Genomic DNA, 22,985 nt, shown 5'->3' with positions numbered 1-22,985 from the left:
TCTCTCGCTGTTTGTCTCTTTGCGTCTCTGTAGGTATACATATATCATTTAGAAGTCGTAACTTTACACACACACACACACACACACACACACACACACACACACACACACACACACACACACACACACACACACACACACACACACACACACACACACACACACACACACACACACACACACACACGCACACACACCCTTCCAGTTTAGATGTCAGAACAGTTCTCTAGCAGTTGGACAGTGTTTCCAGGGCTCAGAGATAATATTATATCCTTTATTCCCCAGTCACACTGCCAGTCACACACCATCTGCTCTCATAAAACTTCCAAAGAAATATTTGTCCAATTTCACTGCTGGCACCAACAAATGCTTTTTAATTGAAGGCTTTGGTGTTTGAACCACCAAAAGGAAAAAAAATCAATAAATGTGTGAAAGTCTGGTCTCTCCAGAGTGGTGTGTTTATTCAGAGGCGCACAAGGAGGCCTGTTTTGAACACGGAACACAGTGACTATGCGCACAGGGACATTATGTCCCCCTCGATATTGAAAAGGGGTAAATTTGTCCCACTAAAAAATATAGCTAATATAAAAGACGACTGTCAAGATTTGTTGTTATGTATACCAAATATGTGTGTTTTGAATATGCAGAAACGATACAGGAGAATAAATATTTGAGAGTCTTTACTGCATTGTATTATATTATATTTATGTCAGCGGGTACCTGAATGTTGAACATAAATGAACATAAATATAAATAAACATAAATAAAGACATTTCGACCATAAATTGTTCAGAAAAGGCACACATTGGTGCATTAAAGTACACAAGAATGTAGGAAATAGGCGGCCGGGTAGCGCAGCGGACTAAGCGTCTGTCTACCACCACAGAGCCAGTGGGATCGAATCCGGCTGTGGTGCCTCCGGCTTGGCCGACCGTCCATACTAACACAATTGGCAGTGTTAGCGGGTGGGAAGCCGGCGTGGGTGGGTCAGCGACTCCTACAGTTCGGTCGGGGCGCCTGCACAGCAAGGGAAGGATCTGGGAGAGGTAGTGTGACCTCCCAGTGAGAGTCCGCGCTGCCAGGTGAAAAGAAGCGGTGGGCTGGGTACACATGTGTCGGAGGAAGCATGTGATAGCCTCCACCCTCCCAGACCGACGGTAGGGGGTAGAGTGCGCAACTACCAGGAAGGGGATTGGGAATTGGCATAACGACTAACATTGGGATGGGAGAAAAACGGAAAAAGAAGGGGGAAAAAGATAATAAAAAATTAAATAAAAGAATGTAGGAAATAAAGTGTTTGACGTTAAAACAATTCTAGGGGATGACCCCTGGACCCCCCACTTAAACACGCCAACATTTTGGGAAATTAGCTTACCGTCTTCTCCAGAGAGAGACAAGAAGATAGATACCAGTTTCTGAATGAACCGTGCCATTCATTGTGCTAAGCTAGGCTAACGTGCAGCTAGATATCTTTCTACTGAACGCACAGACCCCCCCCCCCCCCCCCCCCATGTTGAAAACAAACCCATGCCTTGGACTCTGTGTGCTGCAGGTGTGCCACCTGGGCGGGATCCAGCACCTGGTGGATCTGCTGGACCACAAGGCGGCCGAGGTCCAGAAGAGCGCCTGCGGAGCCCTGAGGAACCTGGTCTACGGCAAGGCCACCGACGACAACAAGGTGGCGCTGAGGAACTGCGGCGGCGTGCCCGCCCTGCTGCGCCTCCTCCGCAAGACCACCGACAACGAAGTCCGCGAGCTGGTCACGGGTAGGTCGGCTGGTGGTCTGTGTTGGGAGTCTGTGGGGTGGTCGCTTGTTTGGTTTGTTGCTAGTTGTTTGTGTTTGTGTGCGTGTGACCAGATTGGCTGGGCGGCTGGTTTGTTAATCCTTTCACTGCCACACTACCAAAGGGTTAACCCTTTCACTGTGACAATACAGAAGGTTAACCCTAACACTGAATAATTAAATATCAATACTTGGTGTCCCTGTATCGATACAGTATCGCCACGCAAAGTATCGCGATACTACTACGTATCGATTTTTTTCCCCCACCCCTAGTATTTATCCATGTGCCTGGTTGTCCTAATGACTTAACCTGTTTATGTGTTTTATCCATGACTGACTGGTGGACTGATATACTGGCTGTTCTAGAGAGTATAACAGGTTCTGTGGCGGCTGCTATGTGGGAGTCGAGAGTGTTTGGTATCAGAAGCAAATGAATAAAGGGCAGATGCTTTGCAGGTTTTTTTGTAGATACAGTACTGAATTTTGCCATCATACATGCAATTTGAAATATTTCAGGCAAAAAGGAAAATAGTACCGAAAATGTACTTACCATCTTCTCCAGAGAGAGACGAGAGGATGGATACCAGTTTCCTCTCTGTGCGTTCAGTAGAAAGCTATCTGGCTGCACGTTAGCCTAGCTTAGCACAATGAATGGAAGCGGACAGTGCCGGTTAGCCTAGGCATTGTCCAACTAACACCTCTCCCGAAGGCTAACCAGCACTGTCTGCTTCCATTCATTGTGCTAAGCTAGGCTGATGTGCAGCCAGATAGCTTTCTACTGAACGAACAGAGAGGAAACTGGTATCTATCTTCTTGTCTCTCTCTGGAGAAGACGGTAAGCTAATTTCCCAAAATGTTGGCGTGTTCCTTTAAGCAGGAGATCCCAGTGGTGGTGGTGGATTCACTGTAACGTGGTCGTCTACACCTTCCCCAGACCGACAGTAGGGCAGCGCAACGACCGGCAAGGGAATTGTGCATAATGACAAAATTGTGGGGGGTATGAGTGAAAAGGTGATATATTACATTGTTGTATATGATTCTCTGATTCTCACGTCTTCATCCCCACCCCAGGCGTCCTGTGGAACCTGTCATCGTGCGACGCGGTCAAGATGACCATCATCCGGGACGCTCTGAGCACGCTGACCAACACTGTGGTCATCCCCCACTCCGGCTGGAGCACGGCGGCACACCGCGACGACCACCACAAGCTCAAGTTCCACTCCTCCCTGCTGCTACGCAACACCACGGGCTGCCTGAGGTGGGGAAACATATTAGTATGTCGTGAGTTTATTAGTCATGGGGACATTTCACATCACCTACTCTGGATCCAGTTTTTCCATAATGGAATCACGACAATGTAGTGAGCCCACTTTGATCTTTAACCGTCTGTAGTGTGGTAGCGAAAGGGTTAACCTTATGCAGTGTGGTTGTGAAAGGGTTAACCCTTTGTCGTGGGGCAGTGAAAGGGTGAAACCTTCTGTATTGTCGCAGTTAAAGGGTTAACCTTCTGTATTGCCGCAGTGAAAGGGTTAACCCTTTGGTAGTGTGGCAGTGAAAGGGTTAATGTTATGCGGCTACATTGATCCACTGTCTGTCCATCTACGTCTGTTTGTAATACATTTTCAATGACTAGTATCCATTTGTTGGACAGACAGAGTTGATGCTATGGTCTAATTTAAAAATAAACAAACGCAGGGCGGCTGGGTGGCGCAGTGGACTAAGCACTCTCCTACCACTGCAGAGACTCTGCGATCGAATCCAGCTGTCAGCGGTACCTCCGGCTTGGTCAGTCGTCCCTACTAACACAATAGGTGATGTTAGCGAGTGGGAAGCCGGTGGGGTATGTGTCGTGGTCGTTGTAAAACTGCGACTCCTACGGTTGGTCGGGACGCCTGTTCAGCAGGGAGGGGATCTGGGGGAAATGAACCTCCGCACGCGTTACGTTCCCCCAGTGAAACTCCTTGCTGTCAGGTGAAAAGAAGCGTCTGGCGACTCCACATGTATCGGAGGAGGCATGTGGTAGTTCTACACCCTCCCCAGGCCGATAGTGGGGCAATGTGCGCAACGACCAGGAAGGGAATTGGGATGGGTGAAAAATACAGAAATCCCCAAAATAAATTAAAAAAAATAAAGTATAATAATAAACAAACGGGGTGGCTGGGTGGCGCAGCGGACATTGCGCTCGTCACCAACGCAAGAGACACCGGGTTCAAATCCGGCTATCGGCGTTGCCTCCGGCTTGGGCCGGCCGTCATACTGGCTCAATTGGCAGAGTCAGCGGGTGGAAGTCGATGGGTGGTAATCTGGACGTTGTGGACAGCGACTCCTACAGGTCGGTTGGGGGACGCCTGCACAGCAGAGACAGGAAAAATGTTGACTGATAAATGTAGCGCTTCATGCAAACATACTGCTGCTGGTCTGGACTGGTCCTCTGAGCTCCTCTCCAGTCGAGCTGCTGGTCTGGACGGGTCCTCTGAGCTCCTCTCCAGTCGAGCTGCTGGTCTGGACTGGTCCTCTGAGCTCCTCTCCAGTCGAGCTGCTGGTCTGGACTGGTCCTCTGAGCTCCTCTCCAGTCGATCTGTTGCTGGTCTGGACGGGTCCTCTGAGCTCCTCTCCAGTCGAGCTGCTGGTCTGGACTGGTCCTCTGAGCTCCTCCAGTCGGGCTGCTGGTCTGGACTGGTCCTCTGAGCTCCTCTCCAGTCGAGCTGCTGGTCTGGACGGGTTCAAATAGAGAAGACATGTGTTAGTGGAGTGGGATGTTCTGAAGCCAGATTCGAAGATTAGATTTTTTTCCGCAAGGTACTTTTCGACCTGTTCGTATACTATTTTTTCCATGACTTTCGAGATGGAGGTAAGAATAGAAACAGGGTGGTAGTTGCCTGGGTCTAATTTGCTGCCCTTTTTGTGCAGGGGGGTTACTCTCGCAATTTTGAAGTCCTTGGGGACGTGTCCCTGTTTTATGGAGAGGTTTATTATGTGTGTGATGACTGGGGTGATGGCGGCTGCTGAGTCTCTGAGGAATTTGGAGGGGATGTTGTCATGGCCAGTGGCCTTGTTAGGTTGGAGGGCGCTCAGTTTTTTTAGTACCTCAGCTGTTACCATTTCTAGTTTGAAATTGTCTTTGTGGACCCCTAGGTTATTGTAGTAGGCTCAGTAGCGGCTGGTACTATCGCAGCCTTGTGGGTCGCAGTTCACGTTAGGTCGAGTTGAAAATGTAATGCTCTGAGATGCTCTGGAGCAATCTCTCTCTCTGTCTCTCGGATCAATCCAATAAAATAATTAACACATGTATGTTGTCATTTTAAACAACTCACCATTCATTCATTATGCATCAGCAGCAGCTAAATTAATGTTATAGTTCACAACACAGCAGCACGTTTTGAATCGCTAGCCTATTATCGTCTCAGCAAGCACAGTCAATACTTTTTTCCGTAGCCGCATTTCGCGGAGACAGCTGTGTAGCGAGAGCGAGAGAGAGAGAGAGCGAGAGAGAGAGAGACTCACTGTTTAGTTGAAACGTCCAGGGCAGGAGGGCTTGATAAAGTGTATAATCCACTGTTGATGTATTCCAGACCACTGTCCAGACTGCATCCGCCATATAGCTTGTTAGCCAAGTGTTAGCTGTTAGCAGTTAGCACCACACAACACAAGTACTTCATTTCTTTGTCCATTTCCGCGTCGAACAGACTGCAAACTACCTGGCGTTCTATCGCCATGCTCTAAGACAAACTCTAACCTTAACCAACTTTGAAAGAGTGCCTAAGCTTAACCGTCTAAAGAACTTGCAGTCACGCTCTAAGACAAACAGCTGCATCTCACAACAACAACAACTATCTACCACCAACCTAGAATTGGAACATAGAAATTGGATTCGGCCAATCAGAGATCGTCTCCGCGAAATGCTGCTACGGAAAAAAAAAACTGACGTCGGCCAATCAGAGAGCGTCTCCGCGAAATGCGGCTACAGAAATTCTTGACGCTGCTGCCTAGACCGCTTCAAATCGCGCCCGGATTCCAACATAATAGTCATATTTCAACGCACAACGCGTTACGCACTGATTGGCTGCGACGGATACAGCGATCAAACAGTGACGCGCACTCAGAGCGCTATTGCGTCTAGCCCGGGCAGAGAAATACAAAAAAATTTAAAAAAAGTGAGTCACTTCCTGTTCAGAAAAACGAGTATTTTTTATTTTATATATTAACGTTATATTGTGCATTGGAAACACAAACACTTAAAATTAGTAAATATTATTCATTTTAAACATGTTTATATTATTTATAGGGCTATAAAACAAAAAACAAAAAAATAATTTTTCTTGTTCTTCTCTCATATAACCAGGGGCCTGAGGGGGGGCGGCGCCCGAGCGCCCCTAGTGGCGAGCCGCCACTGAGTAGGCTATGATGTGTTCTACCCCAAAATGCCCTGAGTGGGAGGGTAGTTTATTTACCAGTGTTGTGGCTATGTTTGCAAGTTGCTGTACTGCACAAGTTGCTTTAATCATTGTAAAACCTGCTATATAAATAAAGCTGACTTGACTTGCTGCTCAGTTCTATTGTCCAGTCCTCTCTCCTCTGCTCCCCACTAGAGCTCAGTTCTATTGTCCAGTCCTCTCTCCTCTGCTCCCCACTAGAGCTCAGTTCTATTGTGCAGTCCTCTCTCCTCTGCTCCCCACTAGAGCTCAGTTCTATTGTCCAGTCCTCTCTCCTCTGCTCCCCACTAGAGCTCAGTTCTATTGTGCAGTCCTCTCTCCTCTGCTCCCCACTAGAGCTCAGTTCTATTGTCCAGTCCTCTCTCCTCTGCTCCCCACTAGAGCTCAGTTCTATTGTGCAGTCCTCTCTCCTCTGCTCCCCACTAGAGCTCAGTTCTATTGTCCAGTCCTCTCTCCTCTGCTCCCCACTAGAGCTCAGTTCTATTGTCCAGTCCTCTCTCCTCTGCTCCCCACTAGAGCTCAGTTCTATTGTGCAGTCCTCTCTCCTCTGCTCCCCACTAGAGCTCAGTTCTATTGTCCAGTCCTCTCTCCTCTGCTCCCCACTAGAGCTCAGTTCTATTGTGCAGTCCTCTCTCCTCTGCTCCCCACTAGAGCTCAGTTCTATTGTGCAGTCCTCTCTCCTCTGCTCCCCACTAGAGCTCAGTTCTATTGTGCAGTCCTCTCTCCTCTGCTCCCCACTAGAGCTCAGTTCTATTGTGCAGTCCTCTCTCCTCTGCTCCCCACTAGAGCTCAGTTCTATTGTGCAGTCCTCTCTCCTCTGCTCCCCACTAGAACTCAGTTCTATTGTCCAGTCCTCTCTCCTCTGCTCCCCACTAGAACTCAGTTCTATTGTCCAGTCCTCTCTCCTCTGCTCCCCACTAGAGCTCAGTTCTATTGTGCAGTCCTCTCTCCTCTGCTCCCCACTAGAGCTCAGTTCTATTGTGCAGTCCTCTCTCCTCTGCTCCCCACTAGAGCTCAGTTCTATTGTCCAGTCCTCTCTCCTCTGCTCTGCAAGCAGCAGGCTAAAGATTTCTATTGGATGAGCCCCTCCCCTCTCTGGCTGTATCCAGGCAGGTTTTGAGCCACCATGTGGCGGAAGGTAGGCACTGCATCTCAGTCTATATTAATATGGTTCTCTGCGTGTGCGTGTGCGTGTGTGCGTGTGTGTGTGTGTGTGTGTGTGTGTGTGTGTGTGTGTGTGTGTGTGTGTGTGTGTGTGTGTGTGTGTGTGTGTGTGTGTGTTGTGTGTGTGTGTGTGTCAGGAACCTGAGTTCTGCAGGGGAGGAGGCGCGGAGCCAGCTACGTTGCTGTGAGGGTCTGGTGGACTCCCTGCTCTACGTGTTGAAAGCCTGCGTCAACACCTCCGACTACGACAGCAAGGTGAAATGTAAACATAATGAAGAGGAGGAATTATTCATCATTCATATTTGTTCCCAGCGCAAAAAAAAAACAGTCGGAGTGGAATCATTCAATATTCCATTTTTAGTTATTTAATAAATCCCTTTAATCCAGGTCCAATTATATAATCCATGAATATCCAAACATGAGACATCTATAAACCGTAATGGTTAAGGATGAGGTGATATTGATACTCATATCGGGCCGATATCAGGCTAAAATGAGGCATCAGTATGGGTCTGATACCAGGCTAATATGGGTCTGATACCAGGCTAAAACAGTATCAGTATGGGTCTGATACCAGGCTAATATGGGTCTGATACCAGGCTAAAACAGTATCGTATGGGTCTGATACCAGGCTAATATGGGTCTGATACCAGGCTAAAACAGTATCAGTATGGGTCTGATACCAGGCTAATATGGGTCTGATTCCAGGCTAAAACAGGGTATTCATTCATTCATTCAAACTTTTATTTATTCTCAAAGACAATTGAGGTCACCCTCATTTTCAATGTTGTCGAGACTTTAGACATTTCAATGCACACATTTCTACAATATAACAATAATAAATATTATATATAAAAAACGATCTATATAGTACTTAAAAGAAATATGTCACACATGGACCAAAAAAGTGGTATCGGTGCGTTGACCTATCACAAACTCATATCCATGAACTGTAGTCGTAATTAATGTCTTGAATTGATTGGATTGAGAGTGAATTGATCCCTCATTTTAAGCCAGGGTTTCAGTTTGGTGCTGGTCCACAACCATTTCAATGTTGCGGACAAATTCCGGTCAAATATGATCCTCTTAAGCCTGATGGGCCCGGTACCTGGCTGAGATTGATTTCACATCACAAATAGATCAATACAGTCCGTATTAAGTGATGTTGTGTTTCTTTTTCAAATGTAGCCAAGAGTAAAGACCCTAACCATATCAAGACAGCAGTCAAACTGTATATTTTCAGCACTACATTTACATTTAGTCATTTAGCTGAACGCTTTTATCCCAAGCGACTTACAAGTTCTGTACGACAAGCCATCAGGAAGGGCACAACTCTATCAGCTGAGTAACAATGTTGAGTCAAAGTGTTGAGTGCTACAGTGTAGGTTAGTTTATTAGGACAAGTGCATGACAGTAAGGTTAGTTAGGGTTAGATTTATTTCTTTAATTTTTTAATTTTTTTATTCAGATAATGGTTGAAGAAGTGCGTCTTTAGTCGATGGCGAACGATTGGACGGGTTTCGGCTGTCCTAACTGGGGTGGGTAGTTCATTCCACCATTGTGGGGCTAGGACTGAGAATAGGCGACTTCTCTTTGATGACCCTCCCGGAGCTTGGATAGGAGTAGGTCTGAGGCGGCCAGAAGATGCAGAGCGTAGGGGTCTTGAGGGTGTGTAGTTAGAGACCATTGACCGGAGGTAGGCGGGAGCAGTTCCCTTTGCTGCACGGTATGCCAGGTCGAGGGCCTTGAAGCGGATTCGTGCAACAATGGGGAGCCAGTGCAGGTCCCTAAGAAGTGGGGTGACATGGGCCGACTTCGGTAGGTTTGAGATCAGGCGGGCCGCTGCGTTCTGAATGAGTTGAAGAGGCTTGGTGGCGGTGGCCGGGAGGCCAGCGAGCAGTGCGTTGCAGTAGTCCAGGCGGGAGATGACTGTTGATATGTTGGTTTACCAATTATTTTAAGTGTTCTTAGTTAAATATGAGCTTATAAAAATCTCTGCGCATTGCACCGGAAACCAGATGATTTAGACGCGAGAATTGCATGTGTCCGGATGGCAAAATTCAGTACTGTATCTACAAAACCCCCTGTAAATCATCTGCCCTTTATTCATTTGCTTAGATTTTGCTGTGTTCATGGTGAGGTATTTTTTTTTGCAAAGTACCTGCCAAGGGATGTGTTTGTAACTTGCTTTTTATGGACATTAAAGACATATATTTTGTAGGAATGCTTCTCATTGTTTTCTAAAGCCTTTCAGTGTGCAAGATATGGCCAGCCTTGTAACAACCTGATTGGATAAGCGACATGCTGGTGTTCTAGTGCGACATCTAGTGGCTGAATCTTATCTATAGCAGCTTTAATTGCAGTATACTGCCGCTTTTCCACTGCTTGGAGCCTACTCGACTCGACTCTACTCACTTTTGGTACCTGGTACTTTGCTCGTTTTCCACTGCAGGTAGTAGCTGGTCAGTGTAGCTGGTCGCCATAGCGAGGACGGCGTGACGTCACCTTCAACGTGACGCGTGATTTTTTTTCGTAGCCGCAGTTTGCGAAGACGCTCTCTGATTGGCTAGCCCGCGTACAGCAAAGACCCTCTCTGATTGGTTTAGCTTCGAAGGGCTCTTCCGCATTGTACATATATATTCTCTGCTTCGAAGTGGTTATGCTTTGGCCCTCTTTCGAAGTGGGTTATGCTTAGAGTTTATCTTTAGATTCCAAACTCTAAGCATAACCCACTTCGAAAGAGGGCCAAAGCATAACCACTTCGAAGCAGAGAATATATATGTACAAGGCGGACATTTCTATCCCAGAGCCCTTCGGAGCTAAACCAATCAGAGGGGGTCTTCGCTGTACGTGGGCTAGCCAATCAGAGAGCGTCTTCGCAAACTACGGCTACGAAAAAAAATCACGGCAACGTGACACACACACACACACACACACACACACATATATCAGAGCTAGCTATGAAACCAGTGCCTTTATTAGCTAATGTACGCTAGCCGCAATGCTAACGGTTACTAAACTCTTTGTTCTTGCTGGTAAATTGTGTTGGTTTTGTTTCATCAATAAATTAGGCAGAATACACTGCGAAATGTATCTTTCTTTGTTTATTGCACTTTGTTCTCGCTGCAAACGAATAATGCTAATGTTTAGTAGTCGCGAGGCTATTTAAAGATGGCGGGTTTGTGTTTCTGTGCAGGATGCTCCCTGTGTAGCGCAACGATGACGTGGTGATGATTCTCTCTTCTGACCAGTCAGTGTTTTTCAGGCCACTTTTTAGTCCTATTTTCCACTTTCTTTCCACTTTTTTTGGTCCACTTTTTAGTGGAACCTCGACAGAGCAGGCAGGTACTAAAGAAAATTACCCGGTACCATCCATAAAAATTTCACCAATGGAAAAGGCAGAGTTGAGTCGAGTAGGCTACCATGCAGTGGAAGAGCACGATAAGGGAAACCCTGGTGCATGAGCTGTGTCTGTATCCGCTCTGCCCCTCCACCCCCCCTCCCCACCACCACCCCTATGCCAGATAGTGGAGAACAGCGTGTGCACACTGAGGAACCTGTCCTACCGGCTGGAGGTGGAGATGCCGTCGTCACGCCTGCTGGGCAGCCAGGAGCTGGACGCCCTGCTGGGCTTCTCCTCTCCGGCCAAGGAGCTGGACTACCTCTGCTGGAGCAAGAGGAGGCGCACCAGGAGGAGGCGCGGCTGGCCCGACCACAAGGTACACGGGGGGGCGGTGTTCAGGGGGCGACAGTGGCTCAGGGGGTAGAGGCGCGGCTGGCCCGACGACAAGGTACACGCGGGCGGTGTTCAGGGGGCGACAGTGGCTCAGGGGGTAGAGGCCCGGCTGGCCCGACCACAAGGTACACGCGGGCGGTGTTCAGGGCGCCTATAACTGTTCCGCAACTGTAAGTTACTTCCGGGGTAGGCCTGATTGGCCCCGACAGGCACGTGACGCGCAACTTTCTCTGCCGCGCGGCACGCTCCGCTCCGCGGAGCGGCAGAGCTTGCGGAATTATGTAACCGTCCTAATCCGCCATGATTTTCATTCGGCGCTTCAGCTCACCTGGCAGAGCAGCGGTCCTGCGATCCTGCGATCCGTTGTTGACGAGTTCGAATCCCATCAAATTTTTTTTTTTTAACATGCTTTTTTTTTTAACGTGTATTCTTTCGCCGGTTAAGTTTAGGCGCTGTTAAGGAGCTGGTTAAGGTTAGAGTTTGTGTTAGAGAATGGCAATAGACAGCCTATTTCCGCGCGACAGCTCTCAGCAGCCTCGTTGCGCGTCCTGAGTTTGCCGCGTCACGTGCCTGTCGGGGCCAATCAGGCCTACCCCGGAAGTAACTTACTGTTGCGGAACAGTAACATGCGTTCAGGGCGACAGTGGCTCAGGGGGTAGAGGCGCGGCTGGCCCGACGACAAGGTACACGCGGGGGCGGTGTTCAGGGCGACAGTGGCTCAGGGGGTAGAGGCGCGGCTGGCCCGACGACAAGGTACACGCGGGGGCGGTGTTCAGGGCGACAGTGGCTCAGGGGGTAGAGGCGCGGCTGGCCCGACGACAAGGTACACGCGGGCGGTGTTCAGGGCGACAGTGGCTCAGGGGGTAGAGGCGCGGCTGGCCCGACCACAAGGTACACGCGGGCGGTGTTCAGGGCGACAGTGGCTCAGGGGGTAGAGGCGCGGCTGGCCCGACGACAAGGTACACGCGGGGGCGGTGTTCAGGGGTTTTGGCGGGAAATGTCCGGGCTGCAAAGTAAGCAGTATGGTAATAGCTCCCCCCAATAATACCTCATTTCTGCATTGTACCTCACTGTTACCCATTTTACTCTGTACTGTAATATTGTATATATGTATATTCATTCCTTTACTTACTTTTGACCTACTTCTTAACACTTTGAGCGCCACGCCGTGTTTTCCTTTTTACCCCCTTGAATGCCACGGTCCACTCCCAATGTTAACGTTAATATCGCCTAATCTATGTTTTAAATTATGGCTATGTGTCTAATCTGCCCGTCGCTTATCAAAGAATCATTTTCCAGTCAGTGTTGTCAAGGCAGATTGGTTTTTTATCGCTTCATTTCCGTTTGAGAGCATTTTGAAAAGCACCCGTTTTCAGGTGAAAAACAGCCCATTCTGTGATAATCGCCTTTTACTGGAATATTCCAGAACGTTGATATTTGTCGGCCTATTTATGAATCGTTTTCAAATAAACGCTAGATGATCAATAGTATAGTTCGAGGCGCGCACTGATAATAGCTGCTTTCATTTCCTCATGGATTTTACAGTGAAACCGATAGAGCACATATCACAAAAAAGCTTATATCTCCTCGAAAACGAGTCTGATTATCCTAACACTGATAACATAGATTCCTTACCTGACATCAGATGGTATCCAAATGGTATATTCCAATTCCTGATCACCATTCGAAAAAATCGATAAGTGTATAGATCTAACGTGTATACAGTAGAACTCATGATCCGCGGGGCTCAGAGGATCCAGAATGAACTCTGGTAACTCCGGCTGCATCAGTGGACTGGAAAATGTGGACTGGAATATTTTTTTCCCCATCCATTTTCATTGAGTCCATTCCAAAAGGGTGATTTACCATCTGGGAGACGATAGGGGGCGCTTTTTTCACATCTGATCGCCGGCGGCCCCTGGGTAGGCTAGGGTAGGCTCGCGTGATGCAATATGATTTCAGATCGCTAAAAAAATAAAATCCGAGAAAAGCCGTGACGTGGCTTTCAACGTAACTATCGTAAACACGAGATTAGCCGTGAATGGCGCTCAAAGTGTTAATGACTTTTTTTACTTACTTTTTTTTTACTGTATATGAAGCACACTCTCAGGGGCTCATACAGAAACAAGCATTTCCTCATAAAGTATTCTGTATTTAATTGTGACAAATAATAAACAAACTTGAAACTAATATCAGGCCCCCCCCCCCCCCCCCCCCACAATTTGTATATTCTTCTTTCATAATAATCTTCCGTCATACTTTTTTGCGACTATGTCCACCCTTCCACCGTGTCCTGGCCTGTTCCCTGATCTGTTGTTGTTGTGTGTGTGTGTGTGTGTGTGTGTGTGTGTGTGTGTGTGTGTGTGTGTGTGTGTGTGTGTGTGTGTGTGTGTGTGTGTGTGTGTGTGTGTGTGTGTGTGTGTGTGTGTGTGTGTGTGTGTGTGTGTGTGTGTGTGTGTGTGTGTGTGTGTGTGTGTGTGTGTGTGTGTGTCTCCGACAGTGGGAAGGCGTGGGGCCCATCCCCGGCTTCTCCCACACCCTCCGGGGGGCCGAGCTGCTGTGGCACCCCACGGTGGTCAAGCCCCACCTCAGCCTGCTGGCCGAGAGCTCCAACCCGGCCACCCTGGAGGGCGCCGCGGGCTCGCTGCAGAACCTGTCCGCTGGCAACTGGAAGGTAAGATAATAATAATAATAATAATAATAATAATAATAATAATAATAATAATAATAATAATAATAATAATAATAATAATAATAATAATAATAATAATAATAATAATAATAATATAATAATAATAATAATAATAATAATAACTTCATTTTATATAGCGCCTTTCAAAAGACCCAAGGTCGCTAACAAAAGTAACAAACATAGTGGACAGACGCAACATACAAAGTGAGAAATTAGGGGTTAAAGGCCAAGTTGAAGAGGTGGGTCTTGAGCAGTGTTTTGAATGAGTCCAGAGTCGGGGCGTTGCGGAGTTCTGCGGGGAGGGAGTTCCAGAGGGTGGGAGCTGCCACGCTGAAAGCTCTGTCCCCGACGGTCCGCTGTCTGGTTTGAGGAATCAAGATAATAAGTGCGTGCCACAAATTTACTAAATAAATGTCTTTCCTGTTTTAGACGTCGCTCTTTTATTTTGAAAACCCCCGATCGGAAGTGGAGTGTTGTCGTTATTTTCGATAACTTGTGTGTCCGGTTCTGTGCTTTATTGCCGACGCTAGTTTTATTTTTTATTTTTTTTAAACTTTATTTTTTAGCGTTTATCGTTTTCCTGGTCAAGCATGACCGACAGCTGCAGGGTGAAACGGGAGAGAGAGCAGGGGGAGACATTCGGCAAATGACGGCGAGTCCGGGAATCGAACTCGGAGTCAACCAGATCCGTGACGCAGCACGGAGTCCCGCGACGCAGCGCGGTAACATGGTGTGCTACTGGAGCACCCCACCGACGCTAGTTTTCAACAGATAGGAGAGACACACACACACCGCGGCGCGAGTGCAGCTTCACAGGCAGCCGTGATGAGGAGGAGGAAGAGCTGTGGATTTTAATCAGCAGGAGAGAGAGAGAGCTCAAAGCCGTATATAATATATTGGCCCCGTGGTGCGGTCGGAGGCAGCTCAAACTACCTGTGTTGTAATAAATTAATTGATTGATGTTTAACTTGTCCGTGTGTGTGTCCAGTCCTTTCGACTAGCAAACGTTGTCTGTATTTAACGTTACCTCAGGATACCACTTTAATTGTAGCAAACGTTGTCTCTATTTAACGTTACCTCAGGATACCACTGTCTATTGTATTTAGTTGGTTAGCTATTTAGCTGATGTTGCTAGCATTGGATAGCATCAACGCTAGCTGGCTACAGCTCAACACCAGCCATGGGAATACTATTAAAAAAATTATGGAGGCTTTTTAATCGTCAAGGTAAGAGAGGATTTGTCATGCTCAACTGAAGGGGTATGCTATGGAACACTATGTGCTTGTACACTTCTAGCCAGGACATATCTGGACATAAGACATATATGTATCATGTTACTTTTTTTGTTGGCTGGGTTTTGCATGCAGATTAAGGGAGATGTCAATCTGTTGTCGACGGTGGTAGTACAGGTACTACTCTGTACATGCCATTGTTGTTGTGATGTTTTCACACGCGGGGTAAGGGAGATCCGTCATCGGTTCAGGAGAAGACGTGTATCGCTTGTAAAGATGGTGACGCAATGGGGGGCGTCTTCAGGCGTCTTCAGAATTGCACACTCTGGGAGCTGGTATCAGAAAGTAGCGTCTTTAGGCTGCCAGAACGCAGTTCCGTGTGGCTGAAAGTTTCAAGTTTCAAGTTTCAAGTTTCTTTAATAGTTGTCATACAGAAGTACAGAATACTTTTGTACAAAATGCTTCTTACTGTTGCGCTCCAGAGACTGTGCATGACAAGATAAGTATGAAATAAAAACATAGTAAAAATTAGAAGTAAAAAAAGAGGTCACAGTGTTCAGTTTTGACATATGTACAATGTTCGTAGACGTAGTTACCATACAATATACAATACTGTGCAGTGTACTAATATACAATACAATATAGTGCAAGGCATAAATGGACGAGGTGCAGTTTAGGTACAATTCACAGTAGGTGTACGAGTTGTAGTGCAAATCCTTTATCAATAAATATAAAGTGTAAGTGTGTTTGTGTGATCTAAAGTGTGGAGAGTGGGTGCTGCAGTGTGTTGTTTGTTTGAGTGAGTGTGTGCGTGTGGGTGTGTGTGCTGTGTGCATTTGATGGTTGTTGCATAGTGATTATTGTTCGTTTAGCGATTATTTTCGTTTAGCAGCCTGATGGCCTGGGGATAGAAGCTCCTTCTGAGTCTTTCTGTGCTCGCCATAAGACTCCGGTATCGCTTGCCTGACGGCAGCAGTTCAAAGAGGCAGTTGTTCGGGTGGCTCGAGTCCTTAATAATTCTCTTAGCCTTCCCCTTGCACCGCTTGTTGTAAATGTTCTGGAGGGTGGGAAGCCCCCCTCTAATTGTGCGTTCGGCTGAACGTGTCACTCTTTGTAGTCTGCTACGGTCTTGTGCAGTGCTATTCCCAAACCAGGAGGTGATGTTGCCGGTCAGGATGCTCTCTATTGTACATGAGTAGAAGTTCCTAAGGATCTTCTGACTGACTTGGAACTTCCTTAGGCGCCTGAGGAAGTAGAGGCGTTGTCGTGCCTTCTTCACAACACTGTCAATGTGTGTGGTCCATGTCAAGTCCTCGGATATGTGGGCTCCGAGGTACTTGAAACTGTTCACTCTCTCAACTGGTGCCCCGTCGATGCTGAGGGGGCTGTAGTCCTTGACCCCCGACCTCCTGAAGTCCACAATCATCTCTTTTGTTTTGCTGACGTTCAGGGAGAGGCAGTTCTCCTGACACCACTGTGACAGGTTCTCTACCTCTTCCAGGTAGGCCCTTTCGTCGTTGGCAGAGATCAGGCCCACCACTACTGTGTCATCAGCAAATTTGATGATGGTGTTGTTGTTCCGCTGTGCTACGCAGTCATGTGTGTACAGGGAGTAGAGGAGGGGGCTCAGAACACAGCCCTGGGGGGCCCCTATGTTGAGCGTGATGGATGAGGAGGTGCAGTTGCCGGCTCTTACCACCTGGGGTCTGCCCGTCAGGAAGTCCAGGACCCACTGGCACAGGTCATAGTTCAAGCCCAGGTCCCTGAGCTTGGCTATGAGTTTGGAGGGGACTATGGTATTGAATGCTGAGCTGTAGTCGATGAACAGCATTCTCACATAGTTCCCCTGCCTCTTGTCCAGATGTGATGCTGCTGTGTGCAGCACATGGGCTATGGCGTCCTCCGTGGACCTGTTGGGGCGATATGCAAATTGCAGAGGGTCCAGGTTGATGGGGAGGGAGGAACAGATGTAGCCCTTCACTAGCTTCTCAAAGCACTTCATGGCTATGGAGGTGAGGGCTACAGGGCGGTAGTCGTTGAGGCAAGCGGGCGTAGATTTTTTGGGTACAGGGATGATGGTGGACTTCTTCAGACAGGTGGGGATGACGGCCTGTTCCAAGGACAGGTTGAAGATGTCAGTGAATACCGGGGCCAGTTGGTCGGCACAGACTTTTAGGACGCGGCCGGGGATGCCGTCCGGTCCTGCTGCCTTCCTGATATCCACTTTTTTAAAGATCCGTCTCACCTCATGCTCTGTTACCCTGAACACTGAGTCTCCATCAGCAGACCCCCCCCCCCCCCATTGCCGTGGTTTGTAGGCTGGTGTTGTTATTCACAGCCTCAAACCTTGCATAGAAGGAGTTGAGATCATTTGCTAAGGAGATGTCACTGTTCAGTTTGAGGGGGGTTCCTTTGTAGTCTGTCATTGTTCTGAGGCCCTGCCACATGCCTCTAGAGTCAGCCTGTTCAAACTGAAGTTCAACTTTATCCCTGTAACGCCGTTTTGCCTCTATTACTGCTCTCCTGACGTTGTATCTTGCCATCTTGTGTTCTTCCATGTTGCCTGTCACCAGCCCGGTGTTGTATGCTGATGTGCGCACTTTCAGAGCCTCACGGACGGATTTGTCTACCCAGGGCTTTTGATTTGGGTAGATATTAATTTTGGTGGTGGGGATTATTACTTCTACCTGAGTACAGACATAGTCAATCACCGTTTCGGTGTATTCGTTAATATTGGCTGTGTTATCACGGAATACACTCCATTCTGTGCTTCCCAGCACTGCTTGGAGTGACTCCACTGACGTCACGGCCCAACGCTTAACCTCTCGCGAGACCACCGGCGTTCGCTTGAGACTCTGTTTGTACTTAGGTAAAAGAAAAATGGCGGCGTGATCGCTTTTACCGAATGGACTAAGAGCCTGTGACTTGTACCCATTCTTAAATTGCGAGTATACATGGTCTAATATGTTCTCGCCTCTGGTGGGACAGGTCACATGCTGATAGAAATTCGGCAGCACCTTTTTAAGACGCGCGCTGTTGAAATCCCCCAAGACCAAAATGGCAGCGTCAACATTAGCTGCCTGGAGTTTGTTTACCTCGTCGTGAAGTTTTGAAAGTGCGACCCCAGTGTTCGCGTGTGGTGGAATGTACACTCCGATGAGGATGATGGACGTTAACTCTCTTGGGAGGAAGAAGGGTCGACATTTTATCGTGATAAACTCCAGGTCTGGGGAGCAGTGGTTAGACAGTTCCTTTGTGTTGCCTAAATCGCACCACTCCTTGTTTATCATGAAGGCAATGCCGCCTCCTCTCGTCTTTAATGACTCTTCTGCCGTCCGGTCTTTGCGGAGAACGAAGAAATGGTCTGCCGGTTCTATTGCGTGATTCGGGACATCTGGACTCAGCCAAGTTTCTGTGAAACAGAGGACGTTACAATCCCGAATGTCCCTCTGGAATTGGATCCTTGCTCTGATGTCGTCCAATTTGTTTCCTATCGATTGCACATTGGCCAACAATATGCTGGGCAATGTGGTTCTGTGTCGTTTGGACCTCAGTCTGTTCCGGACCCCGGCTCTCTTTCCTCGTCTTCGCGGCGGCTTCTTCTTGTCTTGGCCATGGCCGGCATAACAAAGGATCTCGGCGGGCCATTTCTGCTGTTCAGCGATCCGATCCAGAGAGCAATCCAAACGGTAAGTTTTTCTTAATCCAATGTCAATGATTGACTGACGGTCATACACATATAATGCACCAACAGTTGGTGCAAATAAAACTCCTAATACTATAAAAATTAACAAAATAAAGCACAGTCTCGTCGGAGCGATCAGAAAGGCAGCCATCAGAGCAGCGCCAGTTCAAGGTGCAAACGATCAAATACTTTGCCTGATACGACCGAAATCGTTTTAGTCTGGACATGGCCTGAGTGTGGGGGTGGAGGAGGTCAGTGAGGTACTGAGGTGCCAGAGCGTGGAGGGATTTGTAGGTGAGCAGATAAGATAAGATATTCCTTTATTGATCCCCTTGGGGAAATTCAGGCATCATAGCAGCATGGGGAGGGGGGAGGGGAGGTACAGGTAGTATAAGACATGGTACATGTGACATAATTATAGTACAGTGGAGAAGTAAAAATAAAAAAGCAGTGTAAACAATATAACAAATCAATCAAATTAACTGGACATGCGCATATGGGCAACAAGTGCGAGATGAGGGTATGTATGCCCTCTCAGTTATATTTGCCCTACAATAAATATAGTTACAATATATAATCTAAATCTAATCTAATATATAATCTAACATAAAAAAAAATAAGCTATAATGCTAAATATATGCAATATATAATCTAAATATAATCTAATATATAATCTAAAAATGCTAAAATGCTAAATCTATGATCTGATGAGGTATTCAGTATTCACATAAGGTGCGGTATGCATAATGTAAGTATATTGTCCTTTTAGGTGGGAAGGTGGGAGGTAGGGGATTACTCACTGTGTGCGGGGAGGGGGGGGTTAAAAAGGGCACAGCACACATTTGGTACAGAGTACCCTGGACCAAGACGAAAAGACAACGGACAATACCTTCCGTCACTTTTCTGTCTGTTAATTTACGGACACATCAATGTAGGTTCATTGATCGCACACTGCTGGTCTATCGACTGCCATTTCATTGAGTTGTTTTACAAGAAAGGTTAAGTGTGGCGTCGAGGTTTGTCTCTGAGGTCTCTGTTCACATCCCCCCTCCTCCTCCCTCCCTTCCTCTTCCCTCATACCTCGCCTTTTGTCTTCCTCACCTCCTCGACCCAACCAGCCATTGTTATTCACCCCTCCCCACAGCCCCCCACCCCCCTACCCACAAAGCTTAAAGGAACACGCCAACATTTTATTTAATTCACTCATTAATTTCATTTTAGCTACTGTTTATATTGTACATAGATAGTCCTGTATATTGTGTGTTGTATATTGTGTCCTATATGTTACTTTCGTGTTTTATATTGTCCAGATCTTTTCATATACACCGTGGGAAAGGGGGGAACGTGATTAAATGTTTCTGTATGTCTTGCACAGATGGGAAACTGACAATAGAATGGAATAGAAATACTTTATTTAACCCGAGGGAAATTTGGCACTACAGATAGATCGCTCACAGTAAACATTTAGGTAGTCAGAAACAAAAGTCACAAATAAGAATAAAATACGGTCCAGGATATAAATGTTATGTATATACATTCTAATATAAAATATACAGTAAAAAGTGTGGAATTGTACAGTGTCGATTTAAGAGTAAAGTAAAAGTCCAGATAGTACTGTCACCCTGTGCTCAGTGATGCAGTGAGGCACAGTGATGCGATATAGAGTCAGATGGCTGTCACTCTGTACTCAGAGATGCAGTGAGGCACAGTGATGCGATATAGAGTCTGATGGCTGGATGATCAATAATCCCTTGACCCCCCTCGCACCCCCCATCCCCAACCCCCCTGTGACATAACTCCCACTTCTACATTACAACAATAACTGTGAACCGGACTGGCATTTGCTGCACTAATACACTATACACTATTCCACCCATTGCAAGTAGGGATGTCCGATATTATCGGCCGATATTGGCATTAAAATGTTTTTATTTTTTTACATTTCTATAACCTTTATTTACCCAGGCAAGCAAGTAAGAACAAATTCTGATTTTATTTATTGTCAAAAGTATGCATAATGTTGTGTTAATTCCACAAGAAGAGATATGTAATGTTAATTACCTGAAATTATAAAATTTTTGGGGGGGACACCCTGCATATATCGGTATCGGTTGATATCGGTATCGGAAATTAAGAGTTGGACAATATCGGTATATCGGTATCGGTAAAAAAGCCAATATCGAGCATCCCTAATTGCAAGCCAACGCCCCCCTCCATCCATTAACTCAACTGGACTGTCACTGTACTATTTATTGCACTAGCACTACTGCACTTGGGACATTGATATTATTGATATTATTATTATTATTATGTATATGCTATATTCAGTATGTTTGTATGCCAGTGGTGATGCTCTGAACTCAATTCCGTTGTACCAACAATGACAATAAAGATTCGAATTCTATTCTATTCTAATGTTGACTTTGTTGTGTCCAGTTCTCGGCGTACATCCGTGCGGCGGTGCGTAAGGAGAAGGGCCTCCCCATCCTGGTGGAGCTGCTGAGGATGGACAACGACCGCGTGGTCTGCTCTGTGGCCACCGCCCTGAGGAACATGGCCCTGGACGTGCGGAACAAGGAGCTCATAGGTCAGGGGGTCGCACACACACAGTCAGACAGACACACACACACACACACACACACACACACACACACACACACACACACACACACACACAGACACACAGACACACACAGACACACACACACACAGTCAGACACACACACACAGTCAGACAGACACACACACAGACAGACACACACACACACACACACAGTCAGACACACACACAGACACACAGTCAGACACACACACAGACAGACAGACACACACACAGTCAGACAGACACACACACACCCTGGACTGCAGGAACAAGCAGCTCATAGGTCAGACACACACAGTCAGACAGACACACACACACAGACACATACACACATGCACACACACACACACACACCCACAGACACACACACAGTCAGACAGACACACCGTCAGACACACACACACACACACACACACACACACACACACACACACACACACACACTGGATGTCCGGAACAAGGAGCTCATAGGTCAGACACAGACAGACAGACAGACAGACACACACACACACACAGACACACACAGTCAGACAGACACACACACACAGTCAGACAGACACACACACACAGTCAGACAGACACACACACAGTCAGACAGACACACATATACACACCCTGGACTGCAGGAACAAGGAGCTCATAGGTCGGCACGCTCACACACACACACACACACACAGTCAGACAGACACACACACACAGTCAGACAGACACACATATACACACCCTGGACTGCAGGAACAAGGAGCTCATAGGTCGGCACGCTCACACACACACACACACACAGTCAGACAGACAGACGCTCACATATACTGTACACACTCTGGACATACTGGTCCAAAACAAACAAACAAAAAACAAACTAACAAAAACAAGAAAACAGGGGCTTCCGGTTTCCGCTCGGATCAGATGGCTGCTTGATCTTTTCAAGCGCCGTGACCACTTCACATTAATATTTATAACGACGTTAATTTCACGCCATGCGCTCACAGTACACATCGTAGTGATGACTAAACAAATACCGAACCAGACTGGAACATTAAATGAGGTGGACAGAGATTTTATTAGGATTCTATTCCGTGTAGAACTTGAAGCTAGCACGCTGAAGCTAACTAATAGATCGGACTCGCTCCGAGAAGAGCTAGCAAGCATGTCCACACGGCTCTCGGGAGTGGAGGAAGAGATGACCACAGTTAAGGCTAACGTTGAGTCCAACTCCACCGAGGTCTCGGCTATAGAAGACAAGATGCTTGTTTATGAACAAAAGGTGGCCGACCTGGAGGACCGGAATAGAAGGTGCAACATCAGAATCTACGGCTTACCCGAAAACATAGAGGATGATGCGCCGATTCATTACCTAGAACGGATGATTCCCCAGTGGTTTCCGTCCATCAACCTTCCTGAGATTGAGCGGGCGCACAGAATCTTCAGGAGCGGTCCCCCGGAGAAGGGCGAACGTACACGCGCCTTCATATTCTGCTGCCTGCGGTTCACTACACGTCAGGCTATTCTTCAAGAGGCCAGGAAACACCCTCCAACCGTGGGTAATCATACCCTCAGATTAATCAGACCCTTGTATAAGGACCTCCCCCTGGATACGATTTGGAGAAAGGATGTCCCGGAGTTGGATGTAGATTTTGATTGGGATGCAGTCTGGGAGA

At 47.2% G+C, this 22,985-nt stretch overlaps 1 protein-coding gene across 1 annotated transcript in view; it reads left to right on the top strand.

The window, feature by feature from the left end:
• LOC311223607 (plakophilin-4-like) overlaps positions 1-22,985 on the top strand; it is a gene marked incomplete at both ends in the record, with an annotated part of 77,144 nt that overhangs the window by 38,892 nt on the left and 15,267 nt on the right. The window contains 6 exons of the mRNA XM_084308382.1: positions 1,553-1,766; positions 2,855-3,041; positions 7,518-7,635; positions 10,905-11,099; positions 13,617-13,790; positions 21,162-21,312. Coding sequence (XP_084164508.1) covers positions 1,553-1,766; positions 2,855-3,041; positions 7,518-7,635; positions 10,905-11,099; positions 13,617-13,790; positions 21,162-21,312 — 1,039 coding nt within the window. The remainder of the gene's footprint in view (positions 1-1,552; positions 1,767-2,854; positions 3,042-7,517; positions 7,636-10,904; positions 11,100-13,616; positions 13,791-21,161; positions 21,313-22,985) is intronic.

Source organism: Notolepis coatsorum (assembly GCF_963971535.1).
Source record: "Notolepis coatsorum genome assembly, chromosome: 1".
NCBI classification, from domain to species: Eukaryota; Metazoa; Chordata; class Actinopteri; order Aulopiformes; family Paralepididae; genus Notolepis; species Notolepis coatsorum.
Note: the sequence above shows the minus strand (reverse complement) of the source record. Positions and strands in the feature narration are given on the sequence as shown.